Source organism: Typopeltis vanoorti, chromosome 11 (genome assembly GCF_054136105.1).
Source record: "Typopeltis vanoorti isolate ZY-2024b chromosome 11, IOZ_Tvanoo_1.0, whole genome shotgun sequence".
NCBI lineage: Eukaryota > Metazoa > Arthropoda > Arachnida > Uropygi > Thelyphonidae > Typopeltis > Typopeltis vanoorti.
Window position 1 is genome coordinate 136,305,877 of NC_143559.1, and position 18,678 is coordinate 136,324,554.

Here is an 18,678-nt window from a genome sequence, read left to right on the forward strand (position 1 = left end):
ACTCCAGGAAATTAAGAGTGATTTGAAGATGAGATTTTATTCAGAGAGAGAAGTAAACAAGCAAAATGAGTTACTAGAGATGATAAGTCCACCATCAGTAAGTTCAAGAAGGGGTATGATAGGCATTGTGTGAATAATGATTACTGTGGACCTTCTGCAATAGAGATGCTTGAATAATATTTGTCTAATAATAAAAGAAACTAAATTCAAATAAAGTAGTTACTTTTAATCCAACATGCAGATAAAACAAAACTATAGATACTATTTCCCGATTAATTTGGAGACCCCAAGTCTCATTCAACATTTATTAAATGACAGATATATAATGCGTATATAACTACTATTCAAATGTTAACCCCTGTTCAGTAAGCAAATCATCTAAACAATTGTTTGAATGACCAAAAACTTAGCACCACAAACAATGATTTGACCTATTTAGAAAAGTGGAATGTATTTTGTTCCCTCAAAATACTGAAGCATGGCAATGAAATCTTTTCACAAAGACTTGAATTTAGGCAGAGCCACACCAAAAACAAATAGCAGCTGTATGCCACAGAAATTAAAAAAACTTAAATCGACAATTTGATACCAGATTACTCATTAATCAGTAAATTCCTCTTTAAAATAGATGAAAGGTTGTCCTTATTGTACAAGACAGTTTTTTTTTAAACTTGAATAATGGTGGATGAGTGGAATACATTGCAAAATTAACTCAATTTAAGGTACAATGGATGTGTTAATGGTCAATGAATTCCCCAGTGATGAGTGACTGAAGGATTTTTAATAACTTGGATATAAAATGAAGTTATTATATATGTCTATATCCTCCAGAACTCAAAATCTCACATTTGTTTTTCATTTTGATTCAGATAACATTATATATATTATCTCTGATCCCTTATATCTTAATCACTTGAGAGAACAGCTGAAAATAATGGATTGATTGAACATACACCAATCAACTAAATGCATTTCAAAACACAATTTCCTTAAAATAAAATTTATGTGTATAACATTGAATCATTCATGAAAAGTACTCACACTTTGGCCTATACTAGTCATCATCATTAACTTTATACATTCCAACAAGTATCCTTCAGCTGCTTCAGTTTCACAAATGTTTCATTCTGTTATATCAAAAGACCCCCTGCTTTTTTTTTTTTTTTTTTTTTTTTTTTTTTTTTTTTGAAATCACCAAATTCACTTTGCTATGAACTGATCAAAGATATTTTCTCATTTTATGCTTATTGGGACTTCTGGATGCATCTCAAAATACATACTTGAACTGATGAGCAGATCAGAGCAAGAAGAACTTAGCTAGTTCAAGACTTGTCATAACACAATAAACTGATTATAGTGCTGAATTTAATGATCAGTTTAGGAAAGCATGTCACCGTTAACTGCTTTAACATCTCATTGATATTTCTAATATTTCAGTTGTTTCTGGATGGTAATTAAAAAAAAAAAAATCTTACCAGTAGTTTAAGCACCAATAAGAATGCAATCTACTTTACACAGAGGTTTTGTTTTTCATGGAAAACTCATGCTTTCTCAAACTATGACCACTTATTTGCCAAATTTCATGTGCACATGCTCGCACAATTTTCACTTCTTGCTCATTAATTCCATGCAGTAACTCATTACTGAATTCTGCACATTTTTTTAAAATACTGAAATATTAGTCAAAATATTGAAACTAATTCTGCTAATAATTTCTTCCAAAAACTTGCTCTGAATAGATCAATCTAAAAATATATTCCTATATATGGATCACTTTAATAACTTAAAAACTAGCATACAAACAAACAAGAACCTACATAAGCCAGACCAGCAATCTTCAATTATATTGCACCGAATGTCTCCATTTCTCTAAAACAATATGCATTTAATGATTTTTTTTTTATTGTGTGGAGGGGGAAACCAACTACCTATACTAACCAAAATATTTTACAAGTATTCTAATTAATGCACAATGCATTTTCCTCTTACCACAGATGAGAGGAAAATAATTTGGAACAAGCAATGAGTAGTGTCAAAAATAAAAGTAATTTTATCATGTGGTGAAAGAAAACCTGGTTCCCAATAACAATTCATAAGAAACATTAATCTTGTTAAAACACTTTGAACTTTGTGTCATTGATGGTTTATTTCATAAGAAAATTTATATGAAAATTTAAAATCAGCACACTTTTCTATATCAAAATTCTCTATTTAGAATGCTATATGGCATCAGAAGTGCTATTTTACTCACAGAATAAAAATAAACAAAAATTATATATTTTATAATCTTGACACTAAAAAATTTGAATTTTTAGCTTCAAAAACATGAAATATTGAAAAACAATTTTAATAATATGAAATCAATTCATTTTTAAAGTATGTTCTTTATTTGATCTTCAGGTGAGGGATAGTCCAGAAGAAATGATTAACCCAACAAGACGTTGCATGGTATCGGAACACATTCAAGTCTAGGGACAACCACTGAACAGTTCGTACAGAAAATGAATGAGTAGGGTTACAATGAGATGTGTGGAAGAAAAAGTGATTGAGATTATGACTTAATTCTGAGACAAACATGGTAAATATATATATATTCATATAAATTGCCATCTGAATGCTAGTATATATATATATATAATTTTTTTCCTTTTAATCTTCCCACCTGAGTATGATATACAACCAATTCTACATTTAACAGCCAACTAGAATATCCTCCACAAAACAATACTATACAGCATTTAAATTTTCTAAAACAGTGCATCTGTACCACTTATAATTTAAGTTCTCAGCTTTTGTTGCCATGTTGCTCAATGAAATTATCATTGAATGCTAGTAATAGTTATCTACTAACAAAATAGAACATTAACCTGATAATTAAAATAATTTGCAGCTTTCACAATAAAATAATAATTAGTAAAAAAATAAAACTTGTTTATTTTACATTAAGATATCACTTAATTCTAACTGCATTTTTTATACTCACAAGGCTATAATTTATTTAAAGAGCAGATATGGCATGAATTGTGTTATTACAAAAAAATTAACTTTTGTAGTGGCAGATAATGATAGATGAGTCAGTTTTCACCCCTTTCCCTTAGAAAATTATTTTGAAATTTTTAATGGAAGCTTAACACATTTTATCCTGGTCCATTTTAGTTACTACTCACTTAAATGGTATTCTCCAAACAAGTGCAACAATGACAATACCAAAAACCAGTGTTGATCTGCATGAATGCAATGGTCTTAATTATCTCTAGTATACTTGGTCAGGATCTTCCATGTGAATGGCAACTTTATTCAAATCCAAATGATTGGAGTCATAAATCAGAAAGAATGTTGGTTACCAAGGTTAAATATAGAGAACAAATAAAACATACAAGAGCTCTTATCAACAAAATAGACTGCAGAAACTCAGTTTATGGCTAGTCAAAAAGTCAACCATTTCCATTACAAGTATTTCACTGCATATACAAACATCAGTCTGGCAGTCTTTGAAGCAGACCACACTTCTTCCCCCATTTCCCCTTTTTCTAGGCCTGGTACCTGCAGGCTCCATGCACTCCAGTGGCAAGGAGATACGGTGAAATTATTATACAGTTTTACATTCCATAACCTTGGTAGCCAGGCATAGGTTGTCCATAAGGCTGGTATCCTGGACCCATCATACCTGGTCCTGCTGTCAGCATTAGTTGAGGTTCTGGCGCTGTAAAACAAGAAATGTTTCTATTAAGTGCATTTTTATTTTAAATCAAACATAAGTATATATCTATCTATATCTATATCCCTAATTAAGTAATCACAAATAAAACTATATCCACATCTACAAATTTATCAGATGACAATATGGATATCAATGCACTGGATTTAAACTGTATGCCTTTAAAATCCTTTCCTTCATGCTTACATGGTGATCATGAATACATTAAGAAAATTATGGATATAACTACTGTGTTAGTAAAACTTTAGTTTAATATAAACTAAAATATACACTCAATGTTTCGACCTTCACATTAAGGTCATTTTCTGGAGTATGTGTATATATACAAAGAAACAAGCTGCACTACAATCTACATGGCATGCTAAAGTTACTGATCAACTATTAAAACTATTTGCCAGACCTCTGGTGCTTAAAAAACCTCACTACATCAAAGCTAGATCCTGTTGTTATTATCTATTAGGTTACAAAGTTAAATTAAGCTGGAGAGTAACATGTTCATACAGAAAAGAATAGATAAATAAACAGAAAATAAAATTACTTGTATAAGTATATATATAAATTGCAACTGGTATGGATAGTTGCCAATAAAAAATGAAAATTGGTTACAGTACTAAAGTCAGAGTTCACTGAAAATTAAATGGGCTGAATGTGTGCCATCCAAATTCTTGGGATTTTTAAGCCCCTATTATTATTATTAAGATTAGGGTGGTTAATCAAAATTTCACAGGCTTCTTTAAATTTCCGTTCATACCAAGTTTTTGATGATGCAAAGAACAAGTACTTTTCCAATCAATTCGATGTAGGGTGTTAAGAGCGTGAAGTTTTACTCTAACATGGTAGTTGCATCCATAATTTTCGTAATGTATGCCTTTAAAAATTTGTTTTAAGTCTGAACTATGCCAATTGCATAATATTTATGAAACACTAAATTTTATGTGAATAACTTATTCCTAGATTTAAGTTTTAATTTAAAGACACTGCTGACAATTCCTGTCTGTGTGAAGCAATTATTTTCACTATTAAAAATAAAAAAATTACATGCAATCAAGTACTTCTAAAAGATTTAGCACTGCCATGATTGCTATTGAGAGTAATATGTGACCAGTAAGATATTAATGAATTATTTTCTAATTTTATAAACATGAAAAGCTGAATGTGTAAGCTTTTGTAACACTACTTTAATAATAAAAGTTTTTGTGGTTCCCACCTAAGAAAGGCTATTCGTAAACCTATAGCATGTTTGTACCACGTGGGGGGCTAAGGATTCCCCCCACATTATCAATTTGATATATTTTATTTATTTATTTTATTTATTTTTTATTTTTTACATAGTCCAGAAACTGTTCTTAGAGACTAAACATGGAACTTTTTTAAGCCACTTCAAGCCTCTAATAAGTAAGGCAGTGGTCTCACATTCATTCCCCACTAAAGACAATCAAAAACATCCATGCCCATGGTGGGATTCAAACCTGCCATCTGTTGGTTGGAGAGCCACTCAGCCAACCAGACTGGCAAAATTTCATTTATATTTTTGTCAATTGCCTGTTTATAGTGATATATATACATATATATATATATATATATATTAAAAAATTTTTAACTTGGGGATATTATATATTAGGATAACCAAGTTATTTTATAAACTTGGTTATTTTAACTCCTAATCCCAAGTATGCAAACAATTAAGTTTGCGCCTGAAACAAAGTTCAAGTCTAAAGATGGTACAACACCAGGGCAACTCATTGTAAAGGTGGGTAAAGCTCTGATCACTATTCTTAGTATTTTCCCATAATGTAAAGCACATCTCAGTAGAAGATGTATACTGCAATGCATTATGGGTCTAGCTACTCACTGAGACCTCAAAAAAGTTGAAACCAGTCTGGGTAGTGACCCCACCCATAATGCATTGCAGTATACATCTTCTAATGAGATGTGCTTTACATTATGGGAAAATACTAAGAATAGTGATCAGAGCTTTACCCACCTTTACAATGAGTTGCCCTGGTGTTGTACTATCTTTAGACTTGAACTATGTTTCAGGTGCAAACTTAATTGTTTGCATACTTGGGATTAGGAGTTAAAATAACCAAGTTTATAAAATAACTTGGTTATCCTAATACACACACACACAAGGAGGCAGAAGCGGGCCTGCAAGGCCTGCATTACAGGCAGGCACCACTACACGGTGGGTGCCGTTTCGAAGTGTTAGTATGAAGTTTCATTCTTTCTTTAAACTTTTTAAATGAATTAAGTAATAATTACGTAAGTCAATATAATTGCTGCAAATTTACAGTCAGGAAAAGTTACAAATTTACAAAAAAATTCTTGTAAATTCTTTCCACATGATTATGACAAAAATAAAAATAAATAAATTGCCATTTGTTTGGGGGTGCCCATTTCAGCTTTGCAGGAGGACGACGTCCAGCCTAGTGTTGGCCCTGTATATCCTGTGTGTGTGTGCGCGCGCACACACATTTGCCCACTCACTGCAATTTAATTATATCTTCAATTTGAATGAAAAATAGCAAAATTATGTGAAGGTGTTTTAAAAAGAGAATACACAGCTTATCATTAACACTATCAGAGGAGGATGAGAAGGATTTATAGATTGCAGGAGGGGAGGATGCACTAGAAATCTTAGTACTGTAACTGGGCCAGATAATACAAGCAATTAACAAAAATATCAGTGGGTGGTAAACAGCATAATGTGGAATGTGAAAGATTGTGCAGCATATAGATAGTAAATTAAGCATTGTAATAGTGGGATGTGGTGCAGAGTGCCATTCCATGATGAGGATCTCCATAGAGGTGTAATATAAAGAAAATGAAATTAGTTCAATAATAAAATTTGAGACGCATACAGGAGGAAATTACTTGAGAGCAAAAAGTATTCAACCCACTTATACTGGAAGTATGGATGAGATAAGGTGACACTTGGAAAGTTTAGCAGGAGAAAAAATTTTATTATTTTTATGGCTATTTTGTCTGCTTTTATAACACTACTTTAATAATAATAACAAAAATTTTTAATTGGTTCTCATCTAAGAAAGGCTATTTGTAAACCTATACCATGTTTGTACCATGAGTGGGCTAAGGATTCCCCCCATATGATTAATTAGATATTTCATTTTTTTACATAGTCCAGAAACTGTTCTAGAGACCAAACATGGAACTTTTTCAAGCCTCTAATTTTTGAGAAAAAATTTTAATAAAGAAGATGAATTTCACCCAGGGTGAGACCCATAACCTGCTTAATGTAAGCCTGAAGTTTCAAAAAGTTAGGGTCTTTAGAGTAGAGTTGTGTGAGGGATTTGAGGTTATGTAGAATATACAGAACTGTTCAAACCCCTTGGCCCATCTACACCAAGCATACAAGGGTTGAATATAATATTATCGAAGTTTCTCTCAGTTAACTACCAGTGGTAATTTGTGTGTGTGTGCACGCACACATATAAACATGTATTTTTATTACTTTTACCTGCAAAAGAGTGTATACTTATAGTACTATGGATGGGCTAAGATTTTATTTTTTGTTTTTTTAGATAACCCAGAAATCCTGCCTAAGCAACAACACAGTGAATTTAAGCCATTTCAGACCTCTCAATAAGAAGGGCAACAGTCTAAATGGGCAAGAAAATATCTCCCGCATAACGACATTCACAAAACATCCATGCCCGTGGCAGGATTTGAACCTGCTGGTTTGGTTTCCTTATAAATACAAAACAATGTAATAAGGAATTCCACTCTCAGCAAATCTATAACTTCCTGACCTGCCAATCTCTTCTCATACTGCACTTTTTCTTTTTTTTTTTACCATGCTCGTCACCTTTCTAGCCTGCACTTTGTACTCTTCATGGATCTGATGACCACCAACTGTCTTGTACCTCTCTATATCATTTTCTTTTCCAATACAGCTTGCTTGATTTCACTTTTCATCCATTTCACTTCTACTGTATTTACTTGCTTAACACTTGGTATTGGCAGACTAATGTTTCCATTCTCCAGAAATTAAGGCCTTCATTCCACATGCTGTTTATAATACCTGTCCAATATTCAAGCCATGGTTTTCCAAAAAAAAAGTATGCATTGCAGTTTAAGAAAACACTATCTCATAAGTGGCTTGAGACAAAAAACTACAGCTTCAATAACAGTCTACACTGAAGCAAAATTTACAAAAGCATTCACAGAACTGTATCTAACTGAAAAAGCCAAATATAAAAAAAAAACTCACTACCTGTGGAAATAACAAGCATGCCTTCCGATCCCATGCAAAAACTGCTGCCCATTTGTGCTTCCAGCTTTGTGATATCGTTTACATTATCTAAAGATAAAAATGACCTGCCAACATAACTTTTCCCATCAAACTATTGTACTGATGATCAAGGCAAATAAATCATCTTTTACCTAGAACATTGGATCACATGCCTCCTACAACCTTCCACCAGAAAAATATCAGAACATTGAGCAAACTGGCTATCAAAAAGTTTTTTTCTGATTTTTACAGTATTTCTCTAATTGTGCTCAAGAGATGTGCTCCAGAATTAACACCTGTTCTTTATCACTATATTACACTCAGCTGGTATCCACCATACAGCAAAGAAAAAACAAGCCTACATACAGCCAATGCCAAAATGGTGATAAGTGTCTGCTACCACCCATCAACCTGCTGCTCTCACCACAAAGTCGTCCAAAGTAACGAAGTAGGTCATCAATAACTCTGACACCTAGAGAACCAACACCAAATTAGTGACCATCAATATAGATTCTGCCAAATGAAATCCACAGAACATCTCACCTACATCAGGATTGCTCACATCTAATGGTGGAAGGTATTGTATTTTTTCAGACTTTTTTTTTTTTTTTTAATTTTATTAATACACATGTTCCTCAGAGCTACATTTATTTTATTTGCCCATTAAGTCTCATTCAGTTTTCTGAATGACAGTATTCTCCAGTCATCATACTCATAACAAACCTTGCAATGCTCAAACATATCAAGCTTCCAGAAGAAGAAGAGAAGGTGCCATCCAATTGACATGGCAATTAGTGTTTTTGGGCTATATCATAAGTGCTCCAAAAAATACTGATTGCATGCCACCCTTCAATGTGGCAAAAAACTAGTCACCTTTGATGCTTCCAAAACAGTTTCGTCTTTTTCTTACAAAAACAGACCTTAGTTCTCACTCAGCATTGATAATGCTCAACACTAGATCTGTTTCTCAGACTGACACGCATTCGTGACATAATCAGAATTCTACAGAATTTAATAAATTCCAAAAAAGATTGGCACCCATTCTCACCCACTTATTTACTGTATCAATTCCAAACCCATCCAACTTTAGAATACTGCATGCACATTTGGAAGTGACTCAAAGATGGCCTATTTTTGATGGCTATTTTCATGAGCACTGGTCTGCTGAACTAGCATCCACATGCCCCTCCCCATCTGCCAACCTATAGTGACATAATCAATGGCTACTACTCCCATTCATCTCCAATTCTATTAATCTCAGTTCTGTGAAACAGCCTTCACCATAAAGTATTCTCCAGAACAATATTGCTTCAGTCTTTTAAAAAGAAAATCAACAATTACTTTGCACTTGATTCCAATCTGCACACCTGCATTTATTTGCAATAAGCCTTGATGCTTCTCATGTGCGAGTGATTTTTAGAAATTCTTATGCCTTCATATTACAAGTATGAAAAAAGGTGGTATATAAAAGATATCCACATAGAAATTATTACTCATAACTGAAAGTTGCTCAATTACTGAATATTATTGAAAGTAAGAAAGAAAATGAAGATCCTTCATTCTGGGAAACAAAACAAGACTGAGTTTTAGGAGAATTTAAATTCACTAGATTCTCACCCTAGTGAGAAGTGGTAAGACCAGCATCCAAGATGCTAACAGAGAAGACCTTGAAGCTTGAATAATCTGGGCACTACATAGTCTGCTAAAGGCTGAAGAGGAATGGACTGTGCATTCATCAGCAAAATTTGGATAAGATTTGAAGTTATAGGTCTCATATAGGGTAGAAGAGCATGGGCAAAAAATAAAACACATAGCTAAAGGGAAACCTTAGCATGGCTAAAGACTATTCATACTAAGGTTCCCTAGGAAATTGTCCACCATGATATACAATTAATACCCCAATGGCAAAGAGCATGGGGAAAGGGAAACTAGGATGGTAGTTTTGAAAAGACTCATGTCAAACTTGATCAAATGCCTTGGAAATGTAAAGAAAAGCCACAAATTTCTTCTATGGCTTGAGTCCAGCAGAGATCGGCTAAGATTCATGAAAGAAGAACAGATGAATCCAATGGGAGAATCTCCAGATAATGAAGCAATTGGCCACCTCCATTATTTACAAGAGATTATTGATGTGAGGGTAACTAGACAATAGTTTCATTCCAACTTATCTTCCCTTCCTTTTTAGGGTCAGAATGGATATCCATGTTGTTGGTGATAATCCATCCTGTACCCTCTGTATAAGTGTAACAGCTTATACAGAGGATACAGGATGGGTGTTAATTCTGGACCACAAGCTTGACATAACAAAGGGATATTGTTGGGACCAGTACATCCATTAGTATGTAGATGGATTTTTCTGATATCTTTCTGATTAAAGATTAGAGGGATATGTAGCATGTTGTTAGTATAATAGGAAACAATTCAACATGGTTCTCTAAACATGATGGAAAAGAAAACTGATACCAAGACCAATTCCCTATAATTTTTGAAGGCCCATGAGCACAAGGATAATTACTTCATTATTTGGATACCTGGATTGCAGAAAGCTGGGCTTCAGAGATAAGATGGGGAGTTCATAATGGTTTTCAGAATTCAGAGAACAATAATACAGTAGATGGATGTTACTAAATTGGGGCAAGGAAAGCGAGTAAAGATATCAAATCCAAAGAGTAAATCAGGCAAGCAGTGTCAGATCTCACAAAAGTGGAGGTGCTCCATGACAGAAAAGGAAACAAAAAGTGTATACAGCGGTACCTTGGTTTGCAAGCATAGTTCGTTCTGGAAACGTGCTCTTAATCCAAAGCACTCATATATCAAAGTGAATTTCCCCATAAGAAATAATAGAAACTCAGATGATTCGTTCCAAAACTCAAAGATATTCATATAAAAATGATTAATACAAAATACATAAAGTAATTGCATTTATTAATTACATTACAATTACATATTACAGTAAATACAATTAACTGTATTGGGTAGGACAATTTTCATTGTCACTAATGGAATCACTGCTATCTGTTGACTCTTCTTCTGCGACTATAACAAGGAACCTATCCAATGACACTTGCTTTTGCCTCTTTTTGAGAATATCATGGAAATATGACATTGCATTGTTGTTAAACAGATTCATCGCTCGCATTGCCATAGCCTTACTCGGGTGGTGCTTTTCTACAAAATTTTGCACTGTTTCCCACATTTTACACACCTCCCTAATCTCATTTGAAGAGAAGGATGTCTCTGTCTTTTTCTCCTCCTCCTCAGACCAGATCTCCTCCATAACCTCTTGCTGTTGCTCACGATGCAGATTCATCAGTTCGTTGGTGGTAAACTCCTGGCCGTGTTCATCCACCAGCTCTTGAATGTCGTTCTCATTCACCTCCAGTCCCATGGTCTTCCTCAAGGGGATAATTTCATCGACAACTGGCACCTCCTGTTCATGAGCAACCCCTCAACGCAATCAGACCACAGTTTTCTCCAAGCAGAATTAAGGGTTATCTTGGTGACCCCCATCCCAGGCTTTATCGATGACTTTGACGCAGTTTACAACGTGGAAATGATTTTTCCAAAACTCTCAGAGGATAAGGTTAGTTTCCTTGGTCACCTCGAAGCATCGCTGAAATAGTGCCTTGGCGTAAAGCTTTTTTAAAGTTTGAAATGACCTGCTGATCCATGGGTTGGAGTAATGGAGTAGTGTTGGGAGGAAGGAACTTGACTTTAATGAACTCTAATTCTTCCAGCAAGTCGTCCTCAAGGCCTGGAGGATGAGCAGGAGCATTATCCATAACCAGCAAGACTTTGAGTGGCAATTTTTTTTCTAAAAGGTATTTCTTCACTGCAGGACTGAAGACCTCATTAATCCCCTCGACGAACAAGGTACGAGTGACCCAAGTCTTGTTGTTGGACCTCCACATAACATTTAACTGGCTCTTCTGCACGTTGCATTTCTTGAAGGCTTGTGGATTCTCAGAATGATACACGAGCAGGGGCTTGACTTTGAAATCACCGCTTGCATTAGCACACAGCAAGAGGGTGAGATGGTCTTTCATGGGCTTGTGACCAAGCATTGCATTCTCTCCTGCTGTAATGTAGGTCCTCTTTGGCATCTTTTTCCAAAAAAGCCCCATCTCATCGCAATTAAAAACTTGCTGTGGCAGGTAACACTTGGAAACCATGAGCTTCTGAAACTCTGCAACGAACGACACAGCTGCCTTTGCGTCCAAACTCGCAGCCTCTCCGTGCCTCACAACACTATGGATGCCACTTCTCTTAAAGTTATCAAACCATCCCCTGCTTGCCTTGAAGACTTCTTTGTTTTCTGCAGACATATCTGGAAGTTTACGTATGAGGTTGGCGTACAAGGCCTTTGCCTTCTCACAGATCAAGTTCTCGGTCACAGTATCACCTGTTAGTTGCTTCTCGTTTATCCACACCAAAAGCAACTTTTCTACATCTTCCAGAATACATGGCCGTTGCTTTTGTTACTCTTGTGACTCCTTTTGCTACATCTAGTCCCCTTAGTTCTTCTTTAATACTGTGCAAATCGTTGATGTAGACTTCTCATAAAATCTTGCGATGGCGGCCACTTGCATACCTTGTTCGTGCTTCCCGATGATTTCCTTCTTATTTTCCACCGTAATCATCTCCTTACCACCTTCCTTTTCAACCCTTTTCTTCATTGGGGGCCATTGTCGTAGTACAAAGAACAGTCACTACGTTTGGACACAAAATAAAAAAATGCTTTACGCACACATGTGATCACAACGCTAGCACGAATGTTGACTATATGAATGAGGTATGCCAACTGAGACCGCACATGCGAGATGATTACCCACAATCCCGAGTGGCTTGTGATCACATGATGCTCAGCAGACAAAGCGTATAGGTAATACAGTACTCATATTGCAAGACGTCGCTTGTTTATCAAATTAAAATTTATTAACAATTTTTGCTCGTCTTGCAAAACACTCACAGACCATGTTACTCGCAATCCAAAGTCGACTGTAATTTAGACAGTGAAGGTAGAATGTAGCTATAATTTGGGTTCCCATCAAGATTAGGTCTGGTCTAAATGAAAGTGATGGTATACATCATTTATGCCCACTGATGTTAAAATTGGATCTAAAAGCGATTTTTTTTCCCTTCTTTTTGCAGGGATTTTGACATGTTTTGTATAATGAATCATTCATGCTGAAATTAGTTTCTGAGAGAGATTACTTTTATTGCAGTGACACCATCACTCTTTGTTGTATGTTTCATTTTTGATGGAAACATAAGCTAGAGTAGAGGTATGCAGTGAGAGGCAATACTCTTGGACATGGCACCCATATAAAGAAGAACTGGCCTCCTGGCTGCAATACAGAATCTACAGTGTTTTTCATATTACACTATTCAAGATCACCCTCCCTAGACACAATGTGGCATTAGTGGAATTATGTGATGGCTTACTAGGAAGCCTCCTAACTTGTTACTAACAGGTCTGGGCATGTATACTATCTGCCAGCTGGTCTATGGCACTATCTTGCTGCTGTACCCTAAAAATGGAGGTTTTTTTTGTCTCTAAGTATGGTTGGCCTCAGCTAAGAGTATCAACTCACAATGCACAAAGAAACAAATCTGAATCTCTGTTCTAGAAAACAGATGGTATTAGCCACCTCAGGACTCTAATGAGTGCTTGCTTGGATAAGTGGACTAAAATTCATTCAAAAATAATCAAAGCAGGCATAATAACCAAAATCAGGAGGAAAAAACATTGCACCTGGAGAAAACTATTAGAAACTGCTTTGAGTGTGATTTATTCAAGTATGAAATACTCAGACTTATAGTGAAAGCAGTGAAAAACAGCAGAACAAGTACTGTAATTAAATATTCAGGATTTCAGGCATACTAAGGACACAACCTTTATCAATGATTTTCAACTGAAGGTGAGTTAACAGTCTTATTTGGAGGAGTCAGTGATTTTTCCTTCCAAAATTTCAGGTTTTTCATCCTGCAAAGAGGACAGAGCGGTCAGAGCACCAAGTTTACAGGACAACACACAGTGCAGACAGGATTAATTGCCCATCACAAGCAATGAGAAGGTTTCTAAGAACTCAAGTAAACTGTCAGTGACAGGCCACTGGGATTAAAAAAAAAAAAAAAAAAAAAAAAGGGAAGATGACATGAAGAGTAAAGGCAGCAAAATGAAAGCAACAAAAACGAGGTAAGAAATCTTAAACCAGAGCAAATCACAGTTGATTCAAAGTTTATTAACATTTTGACTAATTGAAATGCAAACAACATTTAAATTAAAAAAAATTGATACAATGGAAATTCCATGGTATTAATTTTTATTTAAGGTTCAGTAATTGGAAGGAATATCAAATCTGAGTGCAGCATTCAGTACTAAAGAAATCATGCAGAATGCTGAATGAGATACCCATTGAGGATCACTAAGGGGTAACAAATCAGGTATGATGCATATGGCCACTTGCATTCATAATGCATATATCATTAATGTTCCTATCAAAGACCTGGATGTTGAGTTGATATGGAATTCCCCTCCCTTCCTCAAGGCCACAATATTATTCTACAGGTATCTCCATGGAGTCAGAAGATTCATCATGGGAGATTCATTATTCACACAGTACTTGTCATCCCTATCCTTAAACCAACTCACTACCCATCAAGCAAACAAATTAGTCAACACTTTTGCTAACCACACTCGTTCACAATTTCTATCGCCAACCACTACTCTCCCACGCATGCTGAAAAAAACATGTCTTCAATGTCAATCCCATAAAATCCCTTTAATAAGTTGTATGCTTCTATCATGTCTCATACTTTTTTGCCTATTAGCTACTTTCTGGAACCCATAGATCAATCTATTCTTATAGGTAGCATTCCATAGACTTGGTGATTTGCACGTGTTCTACAGTTAAGTCTTCAATGTCTTCAATGTCAATCCCATAAAATCCCTTTAATAAGTTGTATGCTTCTATCATGTCTCATACTTTTTTGCCTATTAGCTACTTTCTGGAACCCATAGATCAATCTATTCTTATAGGTAGCATTCCATAGACTTGGTGATTTGCACGTGTTCTACAGTTAAGTCTTATTTTAGTGGATATTAGTAATTATTTTTGGTTATATCTTATTTTAAATGGTGTGTGTGCGTAGAATTTAATATGGGATATTGCTTTAGAAAGTGTTTTAATATGAAAAGAAATTGGCCATGCAAACTAAAGGCAATTCAGAAGAATTTTATCGTTATGCCACAAGCAAAAGAAAGAATGAATGTGGAAGGATAACTTTATTGAATGCAGATGATACTCGAATGTCAGAAGCTAATGAAATTGTTCAGTTAACGAGTGCTCACTTTGCTAAGATATATCAACCAGGTGTATGTAATATGGTGCACAGTGCTACTGAGACATTGGATGAAGAGTTAGAGGTTCATGAAAATGGGGTTGAAGAGCTCTTGGATAAACTGGATAAGAATTTGTCAATAGGGACAGATGGAATATCAGCCCATTTGCTAAAGGAATGTTCAGCCAAATTGGTACACCTTTCACATGTTTGTATAATTTGAGTCTCATGATACCACAGGAATGGAAAGAATGTATGATAGTTCCATTGCACAAAGGTGGTGCAAAAACTGATGTGTCTAACTACTGACCCATCAGTATCTCTGGTGTGATAGTGAAGGTTTTAGAGAAGTTGATAAGAATCGCATACAGAAATGGGTAGACAAACATGCTATACTCTGCAAAGAACAGCATGAGTTTACCAAAGGAAGGTCATGATTTAGCAATTTGCTCATATTTTATAACAATGTTACAGCCAAGTTGGATAAAGGGAATGGATATACCATGATAATGTTGGATTTTTTAAGGCATTCCACACAAAAGGCTGTTGCATAAACTAGAGAATATGGGATTGGAATTTAAACTCTTGACTTGGATCAGGGGATGATTGACAGAACAGATATCAAAAAGTGTTATACAGTGGGTGTGAATCTGCCAGATTTAAGATGACCAGTGGTGTACCTCAAGGTTCAGTCCTTGGACCTGTATTAATGTAGATATATATCTATATATATATATATATATATATATATATATATATATATATATATATAGATCTGTACATTAACATATCTACCTATATCAATAGGTCTATACATTAATGACATCAAGTAGGATCTAACATCAGATGTGCAATTGTTTGCCAATGATGCAAAGATATAGGCAGGATAATCAGGGATGCTGCTGATATTCAGCAATTACAAAATGATTTGAATAGACTGGAATTTTGAGAAAACAAGAATGGCTGTCAGTTTAATGTTAGTAAGTGTAAAGTTATGCACTTTAGATTAGAGTTCCAGCAGCATATTATATTAGCACGGTTATGCTGCAAGAAACTGAAGAGGCAAGGAACCTTGGCGTATTGGTGGATAGGAATTTAAAGTTCAAAGGTCACATAGCAAAAGCTACAAATACAACTCAGAGGATAACTGCGACGTTGAAGCGAACCTTGACATTTAAGAATAGGGAAGTCATTTTGGCTCTTTATAAGGCTTTGATAAGACCACACCTGGATTATTGTGTGCAGATTTGGTCTCCCAGGTTGCAAGGGGATAAAGCTGTGGAAAAGGTGCAAAGAAGAGTTATAAAGATTATATCTGGATTACAGGATTTAGATTATGAGGACAGCTTGTATGTGGGTTGCAGACACTGGTTTCAGGAGAAAGAGGAGTGATATGATAGAAGTCTATAAACTTTTGAATGGGTGTTATAGGATATCAACTGATGAAATTTTTCGTTATATGGAAGGTGGCAAGAGAACATGGGTGCATCCATGGAAGTTAAGTTTGTTCACAGTCAAGAAAGGGGGTAAGAGCTAGGTTTTTATCCAGAGAGGTGAGTGAGTGGAATAATTTCCCTTAGGGGTTGTGAGTGCACCTAGTGTGAATTCATTTAAGGGAAGGTATGATAGCTGGTTCGGGCGATTTATAGCTTCCCTCAATGAGTCCAACTTCCTGAAGGTCTCAGATAATAATAATACTACATGACACCAATACATACAAATAATAAGGCAATAAAGTTTAGCACAAGGAATCTTGTACAATGTAGTGTAGATTCTATGTATGCAATGTCAACAGCAAACAGGTTGTGGTACAAAAAGTGTGAGAGTTTTTATTTGTTGTGAATGTTTTGTGTGTGCTAGTGCAAGAAATGCAAGCCTTGTAGAAAGCAGGAAAATAAATCTATGAATATGAACAAATTAAAGAAAGATAGCAAAAGTGGTCTGGAGAATTTGAAAGTAGTGAATGATAGTGCTCAGAATAAGAGTGAAAGAAATGGCTGATGAAGTGATGGTATGGAGTGAAATAGCACATTCAGACTGTGTCCTTCATAGCACAAAACAGGAACTATAGCAACTGGAGAGATGATTGTCATGTAGCGTGTACACACACACACAACTAATTCTCTTTTTACACAGCTTTTATTTTATTTTTTTTAACACGTTTTCCAAATAACATGGTTTAGAAAACAAAAGCACTTTATTTTTACGCGGTATATTTTGATTTAACACAGTTCATATGGCGCTTATTTTTAAAATTTCTGTTTGAATTCAGTTCTGTTAAAAAGGATGCACTTAAACTTGAATTTTAGGGAACCCACTCAATGTTTTAAATATCATGGATTACTCTATGCTACAGAATGTAGACAATTGTGGCAACAACAAAGGGAAAAAAAAAAAAAATCAATTTTTGTAATTAAAATTCTCCAAAGTTAAGTTGACAGATGATCCACCATATTCACTCACCATTGGTTCCTGGAAGCAAAAGGTTGCAATGCTGATTCCACGAAGTTAAGTTGGTCCGTTACACAGTCACCCATATAAAGCTGCTTGGAAGGATTAAGCTGGTGCTAAACAATCATTTCTTGTTTACAATTCAAAATGGTTACAAGTCTTGTGTTTTATTCATGAAAGTTTTGTATGGGTAATATCAAATCAGTAAAATTAATTATTTTCAGATATTTTCATAACATTACTCCATTAATCATGATGTCAGATAATTCAGTTAGAAGAAGAAAAGCTAAATTCTTTAGAAACTAAGATCCAAATTTTAGAGTGTTTAGCAGCTGAAGAAGGTTCAATATCCTTAGGGATATTGGACCTTCTCCAGCTGTTCTTCATGTAACAAAATTAGGTGCCAAGTCATAGTTTAAGAGCATTATAAAGAAAAAATTTGGAGAAAAGAACAAAGCTAATAATAATGGCAAACACCTGTTGAATTTCTGCTTGGGACATGGACTGGTCATTACTAACAAAGTTCCAAAATAAAAATGTGCAGAAATTCACATGGAGAGAAGAGGCAAGGAATAAGAAAAGTCTCATTAACTATATTTTTGTTGATAATGGATGTTTTCTTCCAGGTGCAGGACACCAGAGTGTACAAAGGATATGAAATTGGAAGTGATCACTATTTAATCTCGAGCAGGATAAAACTGGATAAAACTAGACAAAATCCAACAAAGAAGACCTCGATGGTTTGGCCATGTAAACAGAAAGATCACCATCAAAAGCCCTAAATACAATAATGGAAGATAAAAGATCCAAAGGGCAGTGCAGAATTAGATGGAAAGGCAAAATAAAAGAGGACTTAAAAAACTAATCACAAACAACACCAAACTGGACAGAATTGTTTGCACTCTACAGGAAC

The 18,678-nt window shown here is 35.0% G+C and overlaps 1 protein-coding gene across 1 annotated transcript in view; it reads right to left on the reverse strand.

Annotated features, from left to right (window-relative positions):
* Positions 1 to 2,364: 2,364 nt before the first annotated feature.
* Chc (clathrin heavy chain) overlaps positions 2,365 to 18,678 on the reverse strand; it is a 533,133-nt gene continuing 516,819 nt past the window's right edge. Inside the window, exon 30 of the mRNA XM_090400150.1 lies at positions 2,365 to 3,703. Within this exon, the coding sequence (XP_090256276.1) occupies positions 3,600 to 3,703 (104 nt within the window). The 3' untranslated portion in view covers positions 2,365 to 3,599. The remainder of the gene's footprint in view (positions 3,704 to 18,678) is intronic.